Here is a 23,616-nt window from a genome sequence, read left to right on the forward strand (position 1 = left end):
GAACGAAAGTCTATTTGCAGAGCTTGAGGTTTGTAAGGTGAGAATCAATCCTATCTGTGTCAACTGATCACATTGGACTCTTTGTTGTTACATCGATTTGAGGAGTATTGGTTGTTAGGAATGACAGGGTGTTTTATGTTCATGCTCCTATCATTACTAGTTTTGTTTTCATTGTTACTATTGGGTCTATCTCGTTTCTGCTTGTTAGGTGTTCTAGTGTTCGTGTTCTTATCGTTGCTAGTTTTGTTTTCGTTGTTACCATTGGGTCTATCTCGTTTCTGCTTGTTAGGTGTTCTAGTGTTCGTGTTCTTATTGTTGCTAGTTTCGTTTTCGTTGTTACCATTGAGTCTATCTCGTTTCTGCTTGTTAGGTGTTCTAGTGTTCGTGTTCTTATCGTTGCTAGTTTCGTTTTCGTTGTTACCAATGGGTCTATCTCGTTTCTGCTTGTTAGGTGTTCTAGTGCTCGTGTTCTTATCGTTGCTAGTTTCGTTTTCGTTGTTACCATTGGGTCTATCTCGTTTCTGCTTGTTAGGTGTTCTAGTGTTCGTGTTCTTATCGTTACTAGTTTCGTTTTCATTGTTACCATTGGGTCTATCTCGTTTCTGCTTGTTACGTGTTCTAGTGTTCGTGTTCTTATCGTTGCTAGTTTCGTTTTCATTGTCACCATTGGGTCTATCTCGTTTCTGCTTGTTAGGTGTTCTAGTGTTCGTGTTCTTATCGTTGCTAGTTTCGTTTTCGTTGTTACCATTGGGTCTATCTTGTTTCTGTGTTAGGTGTTCTAGCGACACAAAGGTGCTGCTATAAGTCAAGGGAATTCGTAATCCGACTTCTGCCAGGTTTTTCCACTATAGATGGATGTGACCTAACCGCACATACTTAGGATCTTAAAAGGTACTTGACTGTGGGGTTCTGTCCTATTCAGACCAGGGACAGGAAAAATGATGCGGGATCGCACATTTTTAGTTTATGGAATCCTGACTATATATGATACTAACTTTCATAGGGAAACATCATGGTCCATTCGTAAGGATTCTCTAGCTTCTCCGTGATTTACGGATTTGCTCGAATGAGGAAATAGTTTTTGATTATGTTTTCAATTTGCAAGACCTTTTTGTGAACATTCGTTACATAAAGTTTATCGGTCGAAACGTACCAAGAATCTCGATAGGGTTTTTTGTCGTCTCTCCCTGTCTAGTTGTCACTCCCTCGTCAGTCATCTCTGTTGGACAATTTCTCTTGAAATATCCTGATACACCGCACTTGTGGCAAACTGGACTTACTTCTAGGTTGAGGGTCGGAGTGACGCATGGGGCCGGGGCCTTACAGTAACGGGAGGTGTGTCCCATCTTGTTGCACCTTTTACAACGAAATGTCTGGCAGGCTCCCCAATGATGGTATTTGCACTTGTTGCAGGGTGGATTGTTCCCAAGGTATGATTGTCTTGATGTGGGAGGAGTAGGGTTAGTAGGGGTAGGGATTGGTCCCGCTTGTTGCCTTTTTGTAAAACTCTGAGTCGAACTACCTCCTTTTTCGTTCCCGAACATTCGTTTCTTGTTCTTAGGTTTAGGTTTTTGAGTGCATGGGTGAGTTGTCCTTCGTTGGGTTATTGTTACGGTTGAAGTTACCGATACTGCTTCCAATTTCGTTTGTGTCATTGACATTGAAGTATGTCATGACGGCTGCCACGACCGCTGTTACAGTGGCTTGGAAAGTGGCGGAGTCTATTCGTAGGATCGGCGCATGGTCGGGGTACTGGTTACCTTCATGAGAAGACATAACTCTGTTGCACACGAAAAGTGAGCTTGTGAGTACTCGTAGTTAGTTCCAAGTGAGTTTACTCGCATAATCTTAACGTACTGGTGTTAATCGGGTCAACCTACATCCCCATGATGCAGTTATGGTAGAGAGTGGAAACATGTATTGTCTGACGTAAAGTCCATCAAAATAGCACATAGCTAGCAATATGGTTAACGGATTCGGTTGTATGGATTATTGGAGGACGTACTCCTCTTAGTTTACTATTACTTGTTGTGATTAAGGGCATTATGGACCTAAGGCGAGTAGTGTGGTGATCCTCTTTTGGCGCACAAAGTGCTTGGCCATTCCACTTATACTATGAGTGCCCTTTTTGTGTCCCTTACGCAGCTAAGGCTGTCCTAGCCTTGATTGCTATGAGTTGTGGTCTCCAAATGACCATTTCCTCTTTTAAGGAGTGTATATGGTCTACATAGTTCTCTGGTCCTACTGGTGGGTTTCGTAAGGCATTTGGAATGGTGTTCTTGTTACTCGTGGGGGGATCGGATTTCCACTGTTATACACTGAGCTTTGTTGGTGGTCTCCATTACTCCATGACGGAGAGTTGGAAACCGGGAGTCAATACGTGTTACTCGTGACCCAAACGGACGTCTGATTCGTGAGGGTGTTGGCTATCGGAGTTTGGTGCGCGTCGATTGTGGATCAGATTGTCTTTTGTGGAGATGCGCCCTGAACCGGGTAGGAGTCAATTGCTCAACTTGTTTTTGCGTGGGTATCGTTTTGTTTCTAGGTATGTTCATTCCAAGAGTACATATATGGGGTGTTTATGTATCTGGGAAGAGAAAGGTGAAAGGGTCTCGGGTCTATTCTCAGTTGGGTAAAGCTCGTCAAGGGTTTCCCTGGCGCTTTTATCCTTGCTGGGTTCTTAGTCGGAATTCTCCCTTTCATAATTCATCTATGGGTACCCCTTAGGGCCCCCTTCTGGATTTTCCTCTTAAACTTCTTTTGGTCTCTCCTTGCCCCATCCGCAAATCACCGTAATAGAGTAGTAGAAGTCTTGGCGAGGAATTTCAACTACGTTGTTTGTGCAAGAGTCGCGACACGAGGTATACGGGGATAGTTTAGGTGTGAGGGGGGTTTATAGTATCCTAAAATACTCCTATAGTATTTTAAACTTGATGTTCGAATTCTAGTATTCTCTTGTGCACATAGTTGGTAGATCTTAGGTTTGTTGCAACACCACCATCACTCCCAAGCACATGTTGGTCATATCTCGAATAAATATAGTTGATCAGGCTATATTGATCCTAGATATGATTACATAACTGCCCAGGTTTGACTGTAGTGTTCAACCTTTAGTTGCTTTTGGTTTCTTCTCGTTATGATACTGGATTAGTAATTACGTATACTTTTGTAAAATACTTATCTTCTTAAAGTATACTTTTAGGCAGAGTTTGTTTTAGTCCCATTGTATTTATAGTTGTATATCTCATATGGCTAGATATACCAGTTCACTATAAACAATGCTCTGATACCAATCTGTCACACCCCCGTACCAGACGGCGGAAACGTCCGGAGGCGGGTGACTTCATTGTGCAGTATCATAACAATTGAATATACATGAAACCGAGCAATCCAAACATCATACACTGAGATAACAAACTTACATTGTTTACATATTGTATTTGTTCTTCGAGTTACACAAAAGATACATAAGTAGAAAACATCAAACTATAGTTAAATAGTCTTGCATCAGCGTCCCTTGTTACCTGCTTACTAGATACCTGAGAATACAATCGTTTTGAAAAGCGTCAACTAAAAAGTTGGTGAGTTCATAAGCATTTTTGTATAAAATCGTTTACACTTGTTTAGAATCGTTCTCATTGTACTTTCAGAAAATCTGATATTTTCTATGAAATCGTTTGAAGTCTTGCCTTGAAAATCATGGGTATACGTGTGCATGTCATTTACTTTTGTTCATCCTTAAAAGGCGTGATCTTTGAAAAGTATTGTAATTTGTGAAAACGAGTTGTGTCCGAGAATAGTTCTTTGAATAGTAATAGTCAACCGTTTCAAGAAAAATCCCTTATTTTCAAAAAGGAAATATGGTTGAAAATCTTGTTCCCCTTATCGAGTAAAATTGAGTGCGCGTTCTAGTTTATCGTTATCGAAATCGTAGAAAAATCGTTTCCTCCAGAAACTCCTATATTTTCTGCTATAAAATATTCGTAAGTTCTAGTTTATCATTATCGAAATCGTAGAAAATCGTTTTCTCCAGAAAATCCTATATTTTCTGCTATAAAATATTCGTAAGTTCTAGTTTATCGTTATCGAAATCGTAGAAAATCGTTTTCCATAGAGTCCTACGCTTTTTAATTTGTAAAATAGCAGTATTACGACTCTATACTTGTTAGGAGAAAGAATCATGGCACTTGTGGACATTCTACACGGTGAAAAGGAAGGACAGTCAACGCAACAAATGCGGACCATCACCTATCACGTATAGGACAGTCAACACAACGTGCCAAAATTTATTTATGAGGTTTTCCTTACATAAATTTCTAGTTAATATAACATATTTTAGTGAGTCGTTATAACCATACTAATCTGACGGAGTGCCTGCTTTGGCGTTTCTCAGGCGCCCTCGGTTTGGAAAAGACATTTGTCACCCTAGACTGACCTGTCTAGATGTAGCGAACAGCGAAGGTGCGGGGTGTCAACCCCGTATAGATCTATACACAAATTCCCGCTCTCCCTCCAGGAGATTCTGGCTATAACTCCTTACAGGACTTAGACGTACACTAATATTTTCATATTTAGGTACTTTTGAGATTTGTCTGACTAGAATATTAACAACCTTTTGAGCAATCGTTAGAGATCCATTATTTGTTAGATAAATAATGAAATTCGTACTCTTTGAGTAGAAATATCGTTCTCATTCCGTATCATTGATTGTGCTCGTTAACTGGGTGATCGTGTTCGTTCCTTTTCGTTTATTGAAAAATGAGTCATTTTAGTCAAGAGAAAAAGTGTCAAGTTATAATTTATATAAATTTATAACTGCCGGTTTTGACACGCATTTTCTGTTTTATGAGATATAGAACATTACTTATGTTCTTGGAGGTTTTACGACAGCATCTTATGACATACAAATATTTCTGTCATAAAGGCTCTATTTGTATATTTTCTTGACGCAAACTTTTATATCGAATATTTATAAAATACCCCCTGATAGTTTGCAAATAGTTCACAAAGTTTCCATTTTCGAAAATTACTAGAAATGGTGTCCACTTATCAAGATCCCTATTATAACTTTTATCTCTAGACATGAAAACATAGATAAAGGGGTTAAGTTGGACACACCCAATAGTTGGGAGGCTCTTTTGTACAAAGTATCCTCTGTTCTTTATGAAATTGAGAATTCCTACGTTCATGAGTATATTACTAAAATATTAATTTAATAATATTTCACACACACATACAAACATACGTATATATGCAATCACTTAAGAGTTTAGGCAAGATTTGACTTGTATTCTCCCCTAAAAACATTAAAACATTGAAAAAGGTGGGGTATGAAGCTCACCTTGAGTTGGTTGAGGAGTTGTTTGGAGTTATGGAGTGAAGATCTCAAGCTTAAACTCTTGCTGAGATGAGGAACTTCCCTGGGAGGGATGCTTTCCTAAGGATGATCATCACATATTATTATGAATAAAATAATATGGATTCATCTTGAAATATAATAAAATATTAGGTGAGTGGAGGAATTTACCTTACAACTCTAGGGAGAAATTGATGATATTTTCCCTTCCAGCAAGATCATTGTTCTTGCCTTGAAGATGAGTTTTGAGGGACATGGGAAAAGTGAGAGAGAAGGTGGTGTCTAAACTCCTTTACTGTCGTTGCTTTGGAGTATAAGAGAAGGGATGAATCTTTGGTGCATGGGAATCTGCTGTTCCATGCATGGATATTTGGTGGGTAAAGCATGGGATACTGTGATTTGCATGGGAAATGAGGATTTCATCAAATCACAAAGTCAACTTCCTTGTCCTTTTCTTGATTTAGGATAAGGTTTTCCTAAATCCCAAGTCAAGAAGTGAGTTCCGGAGGCATTATGTGGTTTAGGATAGGAAAAATACGAGTTTGGTGTGATTTCCGGCGTCAAAATGCCTTAAAATCATAAAAAGGTGCGAAATGGTCTAAAATCCGAAGTCAAGAAGTGAGTTCCGGAGGCATTATGTGAATTCCGAAGCTACATTACAATTTCCGGAGGTGCTGGGCTAATTCCGAAGCTTCTCTCCTAATTCCGGAGTACTCCCTTCGGATGCGAGGACATCTGATCCGGACCGAAGATGCGAGGCAAGGCAAGGATTCCCAAGCAACCGAAGTGTCCGGATGAGAGGCTCATTCTGGAGTGAGGGGGGTTCCGAAGCAAAGGATGTTCTGAAGGAGAAGCTTCTTGGTTTCTTAGAAGGTATCCGGACTAAGAGGGTTCCGGACCAAGAGGAGTCTGGACCAAGAGGTTCAGGACCAAGAGGAGTCCGGACCAAGAGGGTTCCGGACCAAGAGGGTCCTTTTGGGGTTTCCTCTTCCGGTTTTGAGCTGTTTTCGACTGAGGAAGGTACTTAGGGAGATTTAAGAGAGATTTGAGAAACGTGGAGAGATTTGGGAGAGATTTCACATACTTGGAGAGATTTGGGAGAGATTCACTATACATGGAGAGATTTGGGAGAGATTCACTATACTTGAAGAGATTTCGCATACTTAGAGAGATTTGGGAGAGATTTCACATACTTGGAAAGATTTGGGAGAGATTCATTATACTTGGAGAGATTTCGCATACTTAGAGAGATTTGGGAGAGATTTCACATACTTGGAGAGATTTGGAAGAGATTCACTATACTTGGAGAGATTTCGCATACTTAGAGAGATTTGGGAGAGATTTCACATACTTGGAGAGGTTTAGGAGAGATTCACTATACTTGGAGAGATGCGGGAGAGATTCACTATACTTGGAGAGATTTTGCATACTTAGAGAGATTTGGGAGTGATTTACTATACTTGGAGAGATTTGGGAGAGATTCACTATACTTGGAGAGATTTGCATTATAACATTATATGGCTCCTTAGGAACTCATATTGAACACTTAGGTGTGTTAGCACAAGTCTCACAATAGTCCTTGCTTACTTGAGGATGAAATTTCCTAGCCAAAAAGGCTAGTTGTGACAAGTGGATTTTGCAAACTTAGAGTATGTTGTGGTTGGTTAAATTGAAAAGAAGACAATGTGGCTGAAAGAGATTCATTAGTGACATCTTTGTTGAAATTCAATCATTGATGGTCCTTATGAAGTTTCTTGTGACTTTGGGTGAACTTACCTCGAGTATGGATCCCAAGTCATACAAGCTCACATTACACATACTCAGTAAGTACCAACACATTTGATAGTGATTCAAATGTGAAGACGTCATAGTCAATATGTCATATCGAAAGATAATCTTGTCGATCCATTCCTAAGGCGATGTCGTTGACCAAGTCTGATAGTCAGACAAAGTCGAGAGACATTAGATTTGCAAATGAATTGGCTTAAACACTCTTAGTTTGGTTTGTTTTAAAACCCGAGAACTTTAAGCAGTATAAGTTTTAATTTTATTTGGCGATTATTAAGTGGTGATCTTAATATATGATGGATTTCGGTCATTTCAATTAGCTTATCACTGCGTTCTCACTTTTGCATGTTTGGAACCCACTTCCCGAGTATTAATTTACTCAAACGTCCACAGTCGGTCATACTCTTGGAAGTAAGTAGTGATTCAAGATTCTCGTGAGTATCAGTGGATTGTCCATATTGATTGGACATAGCATAGAGATTGCGCTAACACTCATGAGTGCTTAATAGAGATTTAAGTATTGGACCAACCCACGCTTAAAGATTACTTCATGGATTCAGTCACGAGTAATTCTAAGACGATAATATCTACTATTCTTCAAACCTAGATGCATGTGGGGTTTTGCTCTATGATTCTGTTATGCATTGGACTACTCCAACGCTAACCGTAACTGGTCGTTATAAAGGGTATGTGTAGCACCTGGTTCCTAGTATGTATTTTATTTAAGTATTTTGCATTTTTGGCCTGGGACTCGGCGAGTTGAAGGCCCAACTCGTCGAGTAGAAGCGGATTTGACACGGGATTTAAATGACGGACTCGTCGAGTCGGCTTCCAGACTCGACGAGTAGACGCTGACTGGACAAAACCCTAATCTAAGGGTTTGCACCCTATTTAAGCATCTCATTCAGCCACCCTTCGTCCCTATTGCTTCCAGAAACCCCCCATAGCAAACCCTAACTGTGTGTGTGAAGATCTAAAGGCATTTGTGGTGATTTTTGTTGGTTTTGATCACAAGGAAGAAGGAAGGGCCTAGAGGAATCAAGAGAAGACCAAGGAGTTCAAGTTTGTGCATCATTTGCAGCTCCCAGAAGGTATAAAGTCGATACCTTGCTTGTTCATTTGCTAGATCCCTTTTTAGGGGAGATTTAGGGCTTTTATAAGCCATTCTTGGTAACCAACCATGATTGCAAGCATGGTTGGGGGTTGAGGCTTCGGATCTAGGTCCATGGAGGAGTTACAAGGCAGAAAAGGGTTGCTTTTGCACCCATGGAAGCCCCCATGCAACTTAAGAGCCTCTTTTAGAGCCTTTTTGGCTCAAAGTCCCATGCATGCACGTAAAGTTCGTAACTTTACGTGCTAGATCTAGTTTAGGGACCTAGATCTATCATTTGGACAAGAGTTGTACACCAGAAATCGAAGAAATGGACTTGGACTGTATCGACTCGGCGAGTCCGAGGTTAGACTCCCCTTTTCTGTTATGGTTCAAGAGACCCAGTTGAGTGTTAGAAAGGTTTTAAAGGGTCCAGGGGAGTGACCCAAACGTATTGGGATAAGCCATAGTCCTGGAGTTCATAGGAATCGACGAGTGCATGAGCAGACTCGGCGAGTCCAAGGCAATCTCCCAACTTTGAAGATGAACTCGACGAGTTGTTCATACAACTCGGCGAGTCGAGGACAGGACTTGTTCATAGGATGAAGATGAACTCGACGAGTTGTTCATACAACTCGGCGAGTCGGATGAAGGTTCATTCGGGGTTATTTTAGAAGGAGAACTCGTCGATTCGTTGCCAAACTCGACGAGTAGAGGCGTGAAGAAGGATAGATGAAAGGATAGGGACTCGATGAGTTGGCGGCTCAACTCAGCGAGTCGGGTCAACCGGAAGTTGACTTTGACTTTCACTTGGACTTGTTCAGGGGTAAAATAGTTATTTTACCCTAAGAGTAGATATCAGATTTTAACTGAGTGTTTTGTGGGGATTATATCCAGAGGATTTCCGGAGCAGCAGCAGACAGAGATTTCCCGCATAGATTATCAGCAACTACTCATACGGGGTGAGTTACCTTCCAGTAGCGGTGGGTCTACGGCCACAATGCCGGCCCACCAGTAGGAGTTGTATGTTAGATGATTGTCTTTGTGATATCATCTAGGTTTGCTACTACTTGATATGTTATATGCTGGCATGATATGTTATATGTGATAGTAGTAGAGTTCGGTTGTTAGGGCCGAAGGGTAGGTTAGGCACTCTAGATATGTCTAACAGTATGTTATGATATTATTACTTGCTAGCATGATATGCTATATGAGATAGCGGTAGTAGGAGGGGAATAGTCCCCGAGGTTCGGTTGTTAGGACCGAAGGGTAGGTCAGCACCCTAGAATGGCTTGACACGGGTAGGACGACACCCCAGAATGGCCGCACGGGTAGGACGGCACCCCAGAATGGCCGCATGGGTAGGTCGGCACCCCAGAATGGCCGTACCGGGTAGGCTGGGCACCCCAGAATTGCCCGACAGTATGTATGCTATGTGATTGTTTGGTATGTGGTACAATGGGGGAACTCACTAAGCTTCGTGCTTACAGTTTACAGTTTTGGTTTCAGGTACCTCTTCAGCGAAGGGGAAGGAGCTGGCGCGGTAGCAACACATCATACACACACACATTGATTTTCCGCACTTGAGATATTCTGGGATTGTACTCTAACATGTTGCTATTTTATGATTTGGGTTTTCAGACATGATATGTTGATTTACGAAATGATATATTTCTACGTGGTTTTCTTATGAATGTTTTTATACTCAGTTAAATAAAAATATAATTTTTGGACTCGAAAATTGGGATGTTACAAGTTGGTATCAGAGCCCTGGTTTGAGGGATTCGGACACACCCTCGGGGGGTGTCTGGACTCAAATCGAGGGATTAAAAGCTTTTACAAGAAAATGGTTTTCTAAAAGATAAACTAAAGGAGTTTTGAGAAAGAACGAAGTGTGTGATGTGCGCGACCGGCCGAGCTCAAGTAAGTTTTTCCCCAAAGTACCCATACAAGTTTATGTTATGATTATCAGTTTCAGTAGAACAGCATGCTAGATTAGGACTAGGGATCTAGGAAGGATGCCTTATGTGCCTGTTATATGTGCTTTTGAGCTGCATGATAGTGTTGATTAGACAGAGATAGGATAGCCTGCCTAGGTTATGCCTGATTACATGAGCTTATATCACATGCTAGTACAGATTCCTGTTATGTGGATTGAATTGCGTGAGCTTGTTTCCTTTTTGGTCTGAATGCTGCTTGCTTTGTGCTATGTGGGACTCAGAGTGATGGGAGTTAGCTATTAGGTGGGTACGTTAGGTCATATGCTATCAGGGTTGAATAATCTCAAAGTGTTGGATTTGACCCCGCTGCGTAGCTCTTGTTTGAGTCCTAACATATGGTGGCTAATTGGCATTACAAAGAGGCCTTTAGCAGCTGAGGACTGGATTGGGTGGAGTTAGAAGTACCCTAGGGCGAGCCTAGGATGGGAATAGCAGAGATCAGTAGTAGTAGAAGGGACTTGGTGGAGTCGAGGCGGTTCTTGAGGAAAGTACGGATAGATGTGGAAGGTAGTGTGGGCCCGTACTACTGAAAGCAGAGGATCCGTACTTGAGTCGAGAAGGGCTGAGACGAGACCAGGGAACTTGTGGTAGAAGTGATCCCTCTAGATGTATCAGTATCACTGACGGTTGTCATTATGTATTGCAGAATGGTGGTACTACGTTCGAGGCCAGCAGTTAGCAGTTCAGGAGAGGGATCGGGTTCGGGTTCAGGTTCCGAACCAGTGGATGAGAGGCTACGCGAGTTCATTGCGTCAGAGATCACTACGGGCATCCTTGATGCAACCCCGATCATCTTTGGGTCGATCAAGGAAGGGATTATCAAGCTGATGAAGGATCGTCTCAAGGCGTTCAGGAGTGACATGGTGACCAGCCAATCAGGATCACACACACTGTCCTTTAAGGACTTTAGGGGCAGCGGTGCGCCGGATTTCCACGGGGCGAAGGACCCCATTGCTGCCAGACGATGGATTGCAGACATTGAGTCTGCACAGTTGACTAGCTTCTGCCCCGAGGGGTCGAAGGTACGATATGCAGTGGGATGCTTGAGGGACCGGTCCAGGGATTGGTGGGAGTCGGTTGGTGACTCTCTAGGAGCCTCGGCTATTGAGGCTATGTCATGGCCGGATTTTGTGACCCGGTTTAGGCCTGAGTTCGCACCTGCGGTCGGCACCCCAGAATGGCCGTACCGGGTAGGTTGGGCACCCCAGAATTGCCCGACAGTATGTATGCTATGTGATTGTTTGGTATGTGGTGATGGGGGAACTCACTAAGCTTCGTGCTTACAGTTTACAGTTTTGGTTTCAGGTACCTCTTCAGCGAAGGGGAAGGAGCTCGCACGATAGCAACACATCATACACACACATTGATTTTCTACACTTGAGATATTCTGGGATTGTACACTGACATGTTGCTATTTTATGATTTGGGTTTTCAGACATGATATGTTGATTTACGAAATGATATATTTCTACGTGGTTTTCTTATGAATGTTTTTATACTCAGTTAAATAAAAATGTAATTTTTGGACTCGAAAATTGGGATTTTACAGTATGTTCATGTGTGACATGATGAAATAGACAAAAACTATGTAGTCAAAGTTTATTCGTTCTTTCTGCGTTAATAGGAGAAACGATATCTATGGGCCCCTCGATAATTTGGTGTTGACATCTAAAGTGCTTGGTCGAGCCCTGACTGAAATTGATGTGTTCAATTTAGTAGTCAGATGCAGTCGTCACAAATCTATATCGGGAAACATAATCTTGAATTCTTGAGATTGACCATTATCCATGTCTCGAATTCATACAGATATCATAGAACGAAGGGATAGTTGATCACTTATCTAAGGGCTGAATCTTGATTAGATCAAGAGTTCGGTAGTTGCATTGGATGACTAACTCTCTGTTGATTATTGGAGAAATATTAGTCCTCGTATAGTTGATGAATTGTCCAAGTGCGAGACTGTTGGAATAGTGTCCAAGGTCATTAACTATTGGTAATATTTCTAATAATAGCAGGGTCCTTTTGGGTTGCCCTCAAGACCCAAATTGAGTAGAATAAATAAAGGAGAAATTAGTTTATTAATTATTATGGTTAATAATTAATTAGAAACTAATTGGAAATATATTTTGGAAATATATTTTGGGAATTAATTAACAGTTTAATTAATTAAAGGGTTGAATGTTTATTAATCGATAGTTGGTTAATCAGGAATGTTCCAGAACCTTATGGAATTAGGGTTGGATGAAAATCACTCCATCCCACATGGGAAAGGAGTGAAATTTCGTGGTTAGGCCTCCATCCCACATAGGAAGGAGTACTAAACCCTAGGAGGCATCCAAGGCTATAAATAGGGCCTTATGGATTTCATTCCTCCTTGCACCTTGGCTTGAAGTATTCGCCAACCCTTCTTCCTCCCCCTCTTAGGAACGATTTCTAACCCCTTTGGGTTTGTGAAATTGACCCTTCTCCTAGTTATTTTTATTCCACTCTTTGGTGTCATTGGGTGTGATACCATTAGAGGGATTCTGGTTTGGATCCTTTCATCCAAGCAACTTCATGGAGGTTCAAGATCTCAAGCATGGAGATCAAGGGCTACATAAGAGGTATGTTTTCTTACTTATATTTTAGTTTTCTAGGGTTGATGTAATTAGCATGAAACCATAGATCCATAGAATGCATGTACACTTAGGTATATCGTTGTTTCGATTTTTCCGTTGCCTAGTTTTAGAGTGTATTTGATGCATAGAAAACCCATCAGTACTAGCCACAAGGACCAAAATGAAACACTTTTAAATAATAAGGGTTGAATATGAACATACCAGATCAAGTTCTTCAAATAGGTATGTGTTTTATCTTTCTCTTTAGTTGATTTCGAAAGTAGGTTATTATAACTGGTAAAACCTAGATCCTAAGGCACATGTTCATTTAGGTAAATTTTTGATAGTTTTCCCTACCTTATTAGAGTGTATTGGTGATATAAAAACCCAACATAAACTTTCACTTTTACCAGACATGGGAATTCCTTTAGCTGATCCAAAAACATATAGACATTTGATTGGGAAATTAAATGTTCTTCTTCATACAAGGTTAGACTTGTACTTTGCAATGCAACACTTAATTTATTCAAAGACCATGTTAAGATCATTATGATGAAGCTTTACATGTCCCTCAAATATCTTAAAGGAAAATATTTTCAAGGATTATTCTTTAATAATGATAAAAATTTCAAATTGGAAGCGTATTGTGATTCTGATTGGGCAGCATATCCATTTACTAGAAGATCAGTCAGTGAATTTTTCATCTTATTTGGAGGAGCTCTAATTTCATGGAAGTCCAAAAAAAACTCAATGTGTCACTTTCCTCTACAGAAGCTGAATACAGGTCCATGAGAAGAGTTTGTGCAGAACTTGCTTGGTTAAGTCGAGTATTTGAAGAAGTACAAATCATGAATATTACCCCATACCCTTGAAATGCGATAATCTTATAGCTATATACATTGATAAAAATCTAGTGTTTCATGAGAGGATAAAACACATTGAAGTAGGTTGCCAATGTGTGCGAGAAAAATTACAAAATGGTTTAATTTTTTTGTCTCATGTTCCCACTACTCAACAACCGGATAATGTGTTCACTAAATCTTTAACGGGTCCTAAACATCGAGAATAAATTATTAATCTGGGTCTTACTATATATCCTCTGGATTAAGAGGGGGTGTTAGCATAAGGGTATTTTCAGTACTTCAAGTGAATTAATTGGTCACATTGTTAATAGAGTCAGTTAGTAGTTGCTTGATAGGTACCAAAAACGCAACAAAAATCATATTATGCTAAAGGTAGTGGTGTCAGTTTTTCCACTCGTTTTCATGTCACATAGGCATATTACATATAAAAATTTTCATTTAGAGGGGTGGTTTGACACTCTTTATAAATTAAAATTTAAAATTTATTAAAAAAAATTAAATGCTAGCGTTTGATTGGTAGTTAGAGGAAATGAATGAGTTTTGAACTCGGTAGAGGGAGGTCGAGTTTGTTAGGTTATAAATGTGTTTGTGTCAAATTTTTTATGTATTTAATAAATGGATTGGGTTTGTCCATCCACATTTATGTTGCTAGGGTTAGGTTATAAATATTCCATGCATGTATTGTATTAGGGTTAATCGTCTTGTGATTCCCTACTTTGTCTTTACAGAACAATACTTCACATTGAACTATCCTAAGGCATTGATTATTAATTATTTAGCAAAACTTCGATCATTATTCTTCTTGTTTGATTTACTTTACTGTTTTGAATCTATCGATCTACAAGTTATTGTTTCAACAGAGTTCACCTCGTAGAGTATGAGTGTACGTAGAGGCCACATAAGGCGTGCCAAGGCCCATACCGAATAACTCATTGTAGCCTCAGGACCGAGTTAAAAGTTATTGACCACATACACAAATTAACCGAAACCATAAAAACCATCCGCATACTTTACTCTTGATTAACTTATAACTTAAATAGATTAAAATATTAAACCAAATTGACAACGCCAGAAGCGGTAAACCGTCGGTCAGTGATTCCAAAACGGGAACAGCTTCAAAGATCCCACAGCCCACAGCAAACATGGAACTTTTATTCGTGAATATTTGACATTATTTCTTCTTATATCATTCAATCTTTAGAGCATCCATGAATTCCTCATCGGAATCAAGATCCATCATAGTTTGTGAAGAAGTAAAACAAACTTCCACATCCATGCTCCCACCACCCTCCCGTCCGGGATACATTGTAATTGTCCCATCGTCCTTGTTCATCCACCCGCTTCTAACCGCCAATGCTTTCCCTAGCCCGAATTCGCACCCATACATGTCAAGCCTTGGTGAGCTCAAAACGAGAATGATGTTTTTATTTATCATCTGACTTCGTTTAAATATGAACGGTTTTTTAATCCATGACTCAATGTTTTCCTTAACTGTTGTATCGTTGTAATTTATCACCGCTTCGTATAACCGGAAAGCCGCCCACCCAAGCCCATTCGTCATCAATTCCCTGACCGTTGCAGTTCCCCTCACCATACCAACTGGGTTACCAAAATAATCATTAGACAGAGGTGGGTTCATCCGTCGCCGGTTACCTACCATCAAGTTTGAACTAGTTTCATCGTCGTCTGATAAGCGCCGGGCACGGGTAACGCACCTCCATAAAAGCGCGATCACTGCTTGTAAACTTGAGATTTTATTAGTATTGCATTCGGAGTTTGCTTTTGCTTTAAGTTTAGAGACCGAGGCTGAGGAGAAGTGGAAGAATCTTTCCACAAGTGGTGGAGCTTCGAGTCTTTCTATAAATTGATCGTGGTGTGTATACGGGAGACTGATAATAGGATCATACCCAGGCAGGACCCATCGTTTGAATACCGGAGGTCGAGAGATTGAGACAAAAGATTCTTCTTTGGATTTGAATATTTCACTCCAAGCACCCATGAAATGCCAGAAAGAGGCTGCATCAGCGAGTACATGGTTGATGGATCCACCGATAAAGATTCCATCGACAAGCTCTGTAACTTGAATGGATAACAATGGCAATGTGTGACCATCGTAGCTAATGGCGTTATTAAGATCAAAAAACGAACGAACAACCACGGGTACGTCGCCAGGCTGAAGGATGTCTGATATGGTAGCATCAGCCGTCGCGTAGATGAACTTGACGCCAGGGCTGTTTTTACAGTCTAAGTAGATGACATATGAATGTGGGCTTTCTTCTATTTTAGTGGCCAAACGGCAGGCGAGCAGGTAGAAATGGTCGAGGGTGGCCGAGAGGGAGCGTTGGAGGTCATCCAGGTATGCGTTTATGGAGAAATCTTGATTTTCCGATGGTGGTGGCTTTGCAAAGAGGAGACCTTTTTGGCTGTAGTTGACGTTGAGGGCGAACAACTCAAGGGGTGTGAGGTGCAAAGGCTGCTTCGCCTCCGGTGAGAGGTCGTGCAATGGCTTTATGAAGCACTCTGATATGCGTTTTACAGATGTATTACTCATTGATAGCAAAGCAACAATCACCAATTGTTCTCTTCTTTTAATGGAACAATGCACACACTCCTTGTACTTATAAGAGCATCGACATACTGTGGATTATTGGATACACTTTTTCTGAAATAGACTTTTCAAAAATCATATAAGTTATTATTTTATAACCATTTTTATCAATATATTTATATTTTGTTATTTTCTATTATTAATTGTAACTAATAAGTTGTATTTAAGCCTAGTGATTTGTTGAAATTATAGATATATGACATGGAACTTAATTCTTGTTAAATATATTATAAACTCAAATAATTGTTTTAAAAAAACAAGTTTTTAAGTTAAATTTAAATCAAAACAATGAAGAAATCCACATGTAGATCAAACCCCAATTTCAATTACGGGTTAGTACATCTTAAACATCTAGAAGGGAGAAAGATACAAAGTACCAAAAAATATTTATGGTGGAAAATGTCATAAACATGTGGAAAATGCTAGAAACACATATAATATGCATTTTTTAATGGAGAATTAAAGATTTTGAACCAATCTGTAGATTTGGATTTAGCAATGGTTAAGTTGATAGTTACTTTTTCACTGTCTATTTTGAAACATTTAGATTCGAATGACTAGTTTCGGGCCGGAGGATGAGGCCGGTACCGGCTAGGTGTTTTGGATAGTTTTATTTTATACATAAATAATTGTATCCAAATAACTTTTTATATGATTTTAATTTGCTTTGTATGTTTTAAATATTTTTTTAGTTAGTTTATATGGTTTTAATTATTTTGTATTCATTTTAAGTAAATTGAATGAGTTGGAAGGGATAAAAGATGATTTTTCATATGTTGTTGGATTAAAAAGTAGAAGAGAATGGAGAGAAAAAAAAAACTGATATGACAAATAAGTTGGATGAGTTGAGAAAAATATGTATCTTTCACCCTTATAATGATTTTAAAATTACAAAAAAGACAACACAGTTTACTCGAAAATTAAATATCTCCAAAAAACGTCAAAATTATATTTAAAGATTGAACTACTCGAAAGTCATATAACTTGAACCAGATAAATCCAAATTCTTGTAGTTCTTGTTAATTATTTGATTTAAATTTTACGAATCTTTAAAATTGAACAACATATTTTTCAGATGTTAAAAATACTCCATTACTTCTTAACTATAAGAAAAAATAAATTAACAAAACTTACATAAAATTATTTAAATAACTGATACTCAGGGTAGAAATGTTTTCACGCATCTTTTGTGAATTTTAGAAAAATATATGTCCAACCACAAAATACAAAAATGCTGGGAAAAAGTTGATATTTACTAAATTCTATTACTTTAAAAATATATAGCAAATTATAAAAAGCTTAGGGCTATACATGTAACTTTTGATTTCCTGTCTAAAATAAATAAATGTGTAAATTACAGTTTTGGCCTAGTTTGATTAAATTGTTTATTTTTATTCATCTTTTGAATGGTTCACACGACATAGTGTGGTTTAAACATTACACATGTGACCGGTTAAAATGTATATACAATTCAATTTAGGTTTGAAAATACCTAATTGATTAAACCGTAACTTAAATTTCAAAAATTCTATATTGATTAAAGAGTAATTACACAAATGGTATTGTGGTCCGTGGGAATTTTTATGTTTGGCCTCTATTTTATTTATAAATTTTTTACGAGTTTATAACCCGTGGGAACCACGGTTATAAAATTAATTAAACTTTCATAGTAAAAAACTCAAAATTAATAATCCATTATGTTAAATAAATTATTAATTAAGAGATATTTCTTTTTAGTTATATAAAATTATAATCGTTGATTTAAATAAATACGTGACTTTATAATCTGTATTAGTTTTTTTTTTAATTTTTATTCTAATGTTATTTAATTTAATGTAATTAAAGTAATGAATTTAAAATTTGAATTTGAAATAGAAAATCAATAGGTTGACATGTGACATCGCATTAATTAAAAGTTTTAATAAGATGACACATGACAAAAGGAGAATCAACCTATTCTTTTATTAGAATATGAATTTTTTAATTGAGACAAGCCTTGTATTATGTTTTTTTCTTATGCATTTGGTCCATATCTAACGTAAAATAACAATATTGTCCTTATTATATATCTTTATATATTTTTTTTAGTTTTTAATATTTATATGTTATTATAAATATTAACATAAATTAAAACAATTTAAAAAAACAAAATAAAAATAAAACAAGGGAAATCTCCAGAAAAATCCTAAAATTTTACCCTAATTTACGAAAAAGTCCCAAACAAAATTTTGTTTACGAAAAAACATGAATTACCGGTAAAAATGGCGATTTGACCCATTTTTCCTGGTTTACCGGTTTCATTACTTACCTGTTTCATTAAAGTCTCATTATTTTATCCTAATTTACGAAGAAGTCCTAAACTAAAATTTAGTGATGATTTGGCCATTTTCTCTATGTAACATACATTTTACTGGTTTCATTGCTGACCCGGACGCCTAGTCATTAAATGAGACGATGAGATGAATATATTGAGTTATATAATGTTATGTTTAGCATAAAACTTGACATCCTGATGTATTGTATATTCTTTTGGAACATAAAATACATCCAACAAAGATTGCAATAATTACATAAATTAGCAACAACTGCGTTATTTTTTATGTTTATAAGAAATATCAAATTGTCTATCTAATCTTATGTAACCCAATATATCCATCTCATGAGACATCAACTCATTTTCTGCCCTTTTTTCCTGGAAACACACATTTTATTGGTTTCATTGCTGACCTCGATACATAGTCATAAATGATCCGATGAGATGGATATCAAATTTTACAGTAAATGTTAGCATTATATAACCCATCATATCCATCTTATCAGCTAATTTAATGACTAGGTGTCTAAGTTAGCAATGAAACCGATAAATTGTATGTTACATGAAGAAAATGGTCAAATCATCACAAAATTTTAGTTTGGGACTTATTCGCAAATTAAGGTAAAATAATAGGACTTTAGTGAAACTGGTAAGTAATGAAACCGGTAAACCGGAAAAAAGGGGTCAAATCGTCATTTTTATCGGTAATTCATGCTTTTTCGTAAACAAATTTTAGTTTGGAACTTTTTCGTAAATTAGGGTAAAATTTTAGGACTTTTCTGGAGATTACTTAAACCAATTATACTTCATCTAGAGAAAACTTCATATACATCCTTTCATCTTACTTATCTGAATTAGGGACCAAATAAACATATTAATCCAAACCATAAAACTATCTATGTATTTTACTCTCAATTAAATTACAACTTAAATAGATTAAACGAAATTGACAACAACATAAGCAGTAAATTGTCGGCCGGTGATTCGGAAACGGGAACAACTTCAAAGGATCCAACAGGCCACAACTAACATGGAAATTTCATTCGTTAATATTTGACATTCTTACTTATCATATCATTTAATACTTATAGCATTTATGAATTCCTCGTCGCATTAAAGATCTATCATATGTTGTGATGAAGTAAAACAAATTTCCACATCCATCCCCTCGCCATCCTCATGTGTGGGATACATTGTAATTTTCACGTCGCCCTTGTTCATCCATACACTTCTAGCTACTACCACTTTCCCCAGCCCGAATTCTCACCCATACATGTAAAACCACATCAAACTACAGTGAGCTCCCGAAGGCTAGCCTAAAGGGTGTTTAAGAAGTTCCCTTGAATAGGGTTCATCATCTATTAGGGGCCCCATATTTTTATCTGTGTTTAATAGTATTCTATTGGCCGAAATCCTTGTTTAGGTTAATCAAGTTCACGTCTTCATTCAGGAAATTAGAACTCGACACTAGGAAGCTTGAATTAAAATTGGCAAGCAGTGAGTTGAAGGCGATTCGTTTCCCCTATGTCGAGGATGATATGCATGAAAATAAAAGTAATGATTGCAACGATTCAAATCCTAGGTAATTGTATTCAAACAATTCATACAAGATTTCAATCCTAATCGATCTTCTTGATAGTCCCATGACAACGATTCACAATTTCACATTATACTCTTCTTGTATTCAAACTGTTTGTATTTAAGCCTCTAATAATCCAGTAGCAACATAGTTCTCAATTTCACATTCTACTCTTCTTGTCTTCCTCGTTGTGTTTGAGGTCCCTGATTCGTGGTTTGGTTAATTAGTGTACTCAAATGATTTCAGATCAATACACATTTGGAACTTATATCATGTTTCAACTGTAAGTTTTTTGTGTGTATTTGTTGTTCCAGTAAAACATATTGGGTTTAAAAATTGATTAACTTTGATAGTAGAAATACTAATTACCAGATCGTCTTGAAATGAGTATATCTAAATTAAATGGAAGTCGAAATGATGGATTTTTTTTATAAGAAACTCGAAGTTATTTACTATAATGCATATCATTCTGATTTTTAAGTTAATGGTTAATGTTATGAAGATGATTTAACCAACAAATGGGCAAGAAGAGGACTTGTATTACCACTATCAAGAAAGATCTAAGCCCTTCTGAATTGAAAAAGAATAACTAAAAAGTTTGTGTTTCTTCTGATTTCATATTTCGTCTTTCAAAGTTCATTTCATTGCATACATGTTTTTTTGATGAAATGGTGATATTGTACAATACGGCAGAAATCTCATAAACACACTCCAAAAAAATCTTGGTTCGAGAAGAAAAGGAGGTTGGAGAAAGATTTTTCACAAATAGAAGTCGCATTCGCATACCCTGCCACTCGTTCTCCTCCCACGTAGGAGGAAAAACTCATTGAAGCCGAAAATGATCAGACTAAACACACATTAGAAGGATGTGTGATTTTCAAAAAAAGCAAAGTATATTTCTTGTGTAATATTTTTGAATGAGATTTTTTATAGAAGTATATTAATAGATGAAATGAAAAATAAGAATTTTATTTTTATATTTTTAAAGATTTATAAGTTTTAAGGCCTATTTTTAGTAAAATGCACAGGGTCACCGAAATCTCGAGGCTGACCCTCCTCCTGACGTGAATGATGTTTCAATCAATCCCCTAACTCCGATTGTATATTAATAGTTTTTTAATCCATAAATTAACATTTTCCTTAATTGTTGTATCGTTGTAATTTATCATCGCTTCGTGTAACTGAAAAGTCGCCCACCCAAGCCCAATCACTGACGGTTGCTGTTCCTCTCACTATATAAATTAGGTTACCAAAATAATAATCAGGAAGATGTGGGTTTATCCTCCACCGGTTACATATTATCAAATAATCTACAACTGGTTTCACCATCATCTGGTAGGCACCGGACACGGGTTACACTCCTCCACAAAAGGGCGATCACTTCCCGTAAACTTGAGATTTTATTGGAATTGTACTCAAAGTTTGTTTTTTCTTTGAGTTTGGAGACGGACGCTGATGAGAAGTGGAAGAATCTATCTGTAAAGGGTGGAGCTTCCATTCGATCGATGAATTGATCATGGTGTGTATATAGAAGATTGATAATAGACTCAGATCCATGGAGAACCTGTAGTTTGAGTACTGAAAGATGAAAGATTAGGCAACGAGTTTGTTCTTTGGATTTGAATATTTCACTCCAAGCAGCCATGGGCAACCATATGGTTGTCGGATCAACCGATAAAGAACCAATCAGAAAGCTCTGTAACATGAATGGATAACAATGGCAGTGTGTGACCATCATGGCTAATTGTAACGACCCAAAATTCACACCCAAAAATTTCATTTTTAATTAAGTAATTTATAAAACGGTATTCTGAAAACATCAATAGTTCCATCCCATATCATAATATAAAACCAGTATCTCAAATATAAAAACATGTCATAAGGAAACAATCATCATAGTACAAATCCCAAAGATCTCATAATGCGGAAATCATAGTGTGATGCGCTACGATCATGTCAGCTCCTTTCCTTTCGAAGAGAAGTACGTGAAACCAAAACTGAAAACCATAAGCACAAAGCTTAGTGAGTTCCCCCATCATACCACATACCATACAATACACATACTGGCTAGCATATACAGGTGCTGGCCTACCCCTTCAGTCTCTTTCAACCGGTAACCGCCTAGCATATCAGGGTGCTAGCGTACCCCTTAGGTCTCTTTCAACCGGTAACCTCCTAGCATATCAGGGTGGTGGCCTACCCCTTCGGTCTCTTTCAACCGGTAACTGGGGACTATTTCACCCCTACCACTACCACATAATACCCTAGCATATACACATAAATCACATACTGCCTAGCATATCTGGGTGCTGGCCTACCCCTTCGGTCCTTTCGACCGGTTACGGGGACTATTTTACCCCTCCTACCTTATCACATAATATCATAACATACTAGCACATAAAACATAACAGATAGTGACATACCAGACAATTATCACAAAGACAATCATCTCTACTATAATCAGCTACTAGTGGGCCGACATTGGTGCCTGCGACCCACTTCTATAGGAAGGTAACTCACCTCACACTGCTGAAGTCCATTGCAAGAAATCCTTGGCTGCTTCTCTGGCAACTCCTCGAACTATCAATACCAAAATATTACCCAATTAGTAATTGGGTCTCAAACCATGATCCATAATCCATGCTTGGGGTGAAATGACCATTTTACCCATGGCCCAACAAGATTCATAACTAAGGCCCAAGCCCAAAACCAATGAGGCCCAAAACCATAAAATCCATAAAAGCCCACTAATGGCCCAATTTTCCAAATTGTGCCCAAACCCTTGCATGGGCCTTACCCCTAAGCCCAATAATTTATTCCCAATCCAAACACACATCCTTAGCTGGTCCAACAACATCCATGCACTTACAAGCCCATAAGAAAGCTCGAACCCGAAATGGCCCACAAGGCCCAATAAGGCCCAAATCCATCATAGACCCAACCCAAGAAGGCCTAATGTCCAGAAAGGCTGAAATACTAAATAGTCTACCCTAACCAACTCCTGGTCCATGGTCCAAGGCCCAAAAAGGTCAACAACACAAAGTGAGTCAACCAGGCCGAGTACGTCCTGCGTACTCAGCTGGTACGCCCAACATACACCCCTTTGGGCCAGTATGTGCAGCATACCAGATGTACGCCCAACGTACTCTGTTGAATCCCAACCCTCCTCCAAAAGATTTTAATCACTTAAGTCATTGCCCCAAACTCTCAGATCTGATTCTCATGGATGACTTAATACGTAAAGTTGTCAAGTTTACTTACATAAATGACTTAATGGGACTCTAGAGCTCAAAAGAGCTTAATGAGAGGTCTTAAGAATTGCATGAGTCCAAATAAACCTAAGAGATTGCATTTTTATGACTTTGGGACACCTAAAACGTCCAGATCCACAATGTCAACTTCTAAAACAACTAAAGCCCAC

The 23,616-nt window shown here is 38.2% G+C and overlaps 1 protein-coding gene and 1 pseudogene across 1 annotated transcript; both read right to left on the minus strand.

Annotated features, from left to right (window-relative positions):
- Positions 1-14,714: 14,714 nt before the first annotated feature.
- LOC145120498 (putative acetyltransferase At3g50280) lies at positions 14,715-16,308 on the minus strand. The gene has a single exon (XM_079056310.1). It carries the CDS (start codon positions 16,243-16,245, stop codon positions 14,881-14,883), a length of 1,365 nt encoding a protein of 454 aa, XP_078912436.1. The 5' UTR covers positions 16,246-16,308; the 3' UTR covers positions 14,715-14,880.
- A 4,975-nt stretch (positions 16,309-21,283) lies between these two features.
- On the minus strand, positions 21,284-21,900 carry LOC145122494 (uncharacterized; annotated as a pseudogene).
- Positions 21,901-23,616: the final 1,716 nt, after the last annotated feature.

Source organism: Lactuca virosa, chromosome 6 (genome assembly GCF_052849685.1).
Source record: "Lactuca virosa cultivar CGN04683 chromosome 6, Lactuca_virosa_CGN04683_v6, whole genome shotgun sequence".
In the NCBI taxonomy this organism is placed as follows: domain Eukaryota; kingdom Viridiplantae; phylum Streptophyta; class Magnoliopsida; order Asterales; family Asteraceae; genus Lactuca; species Lactuca virosa.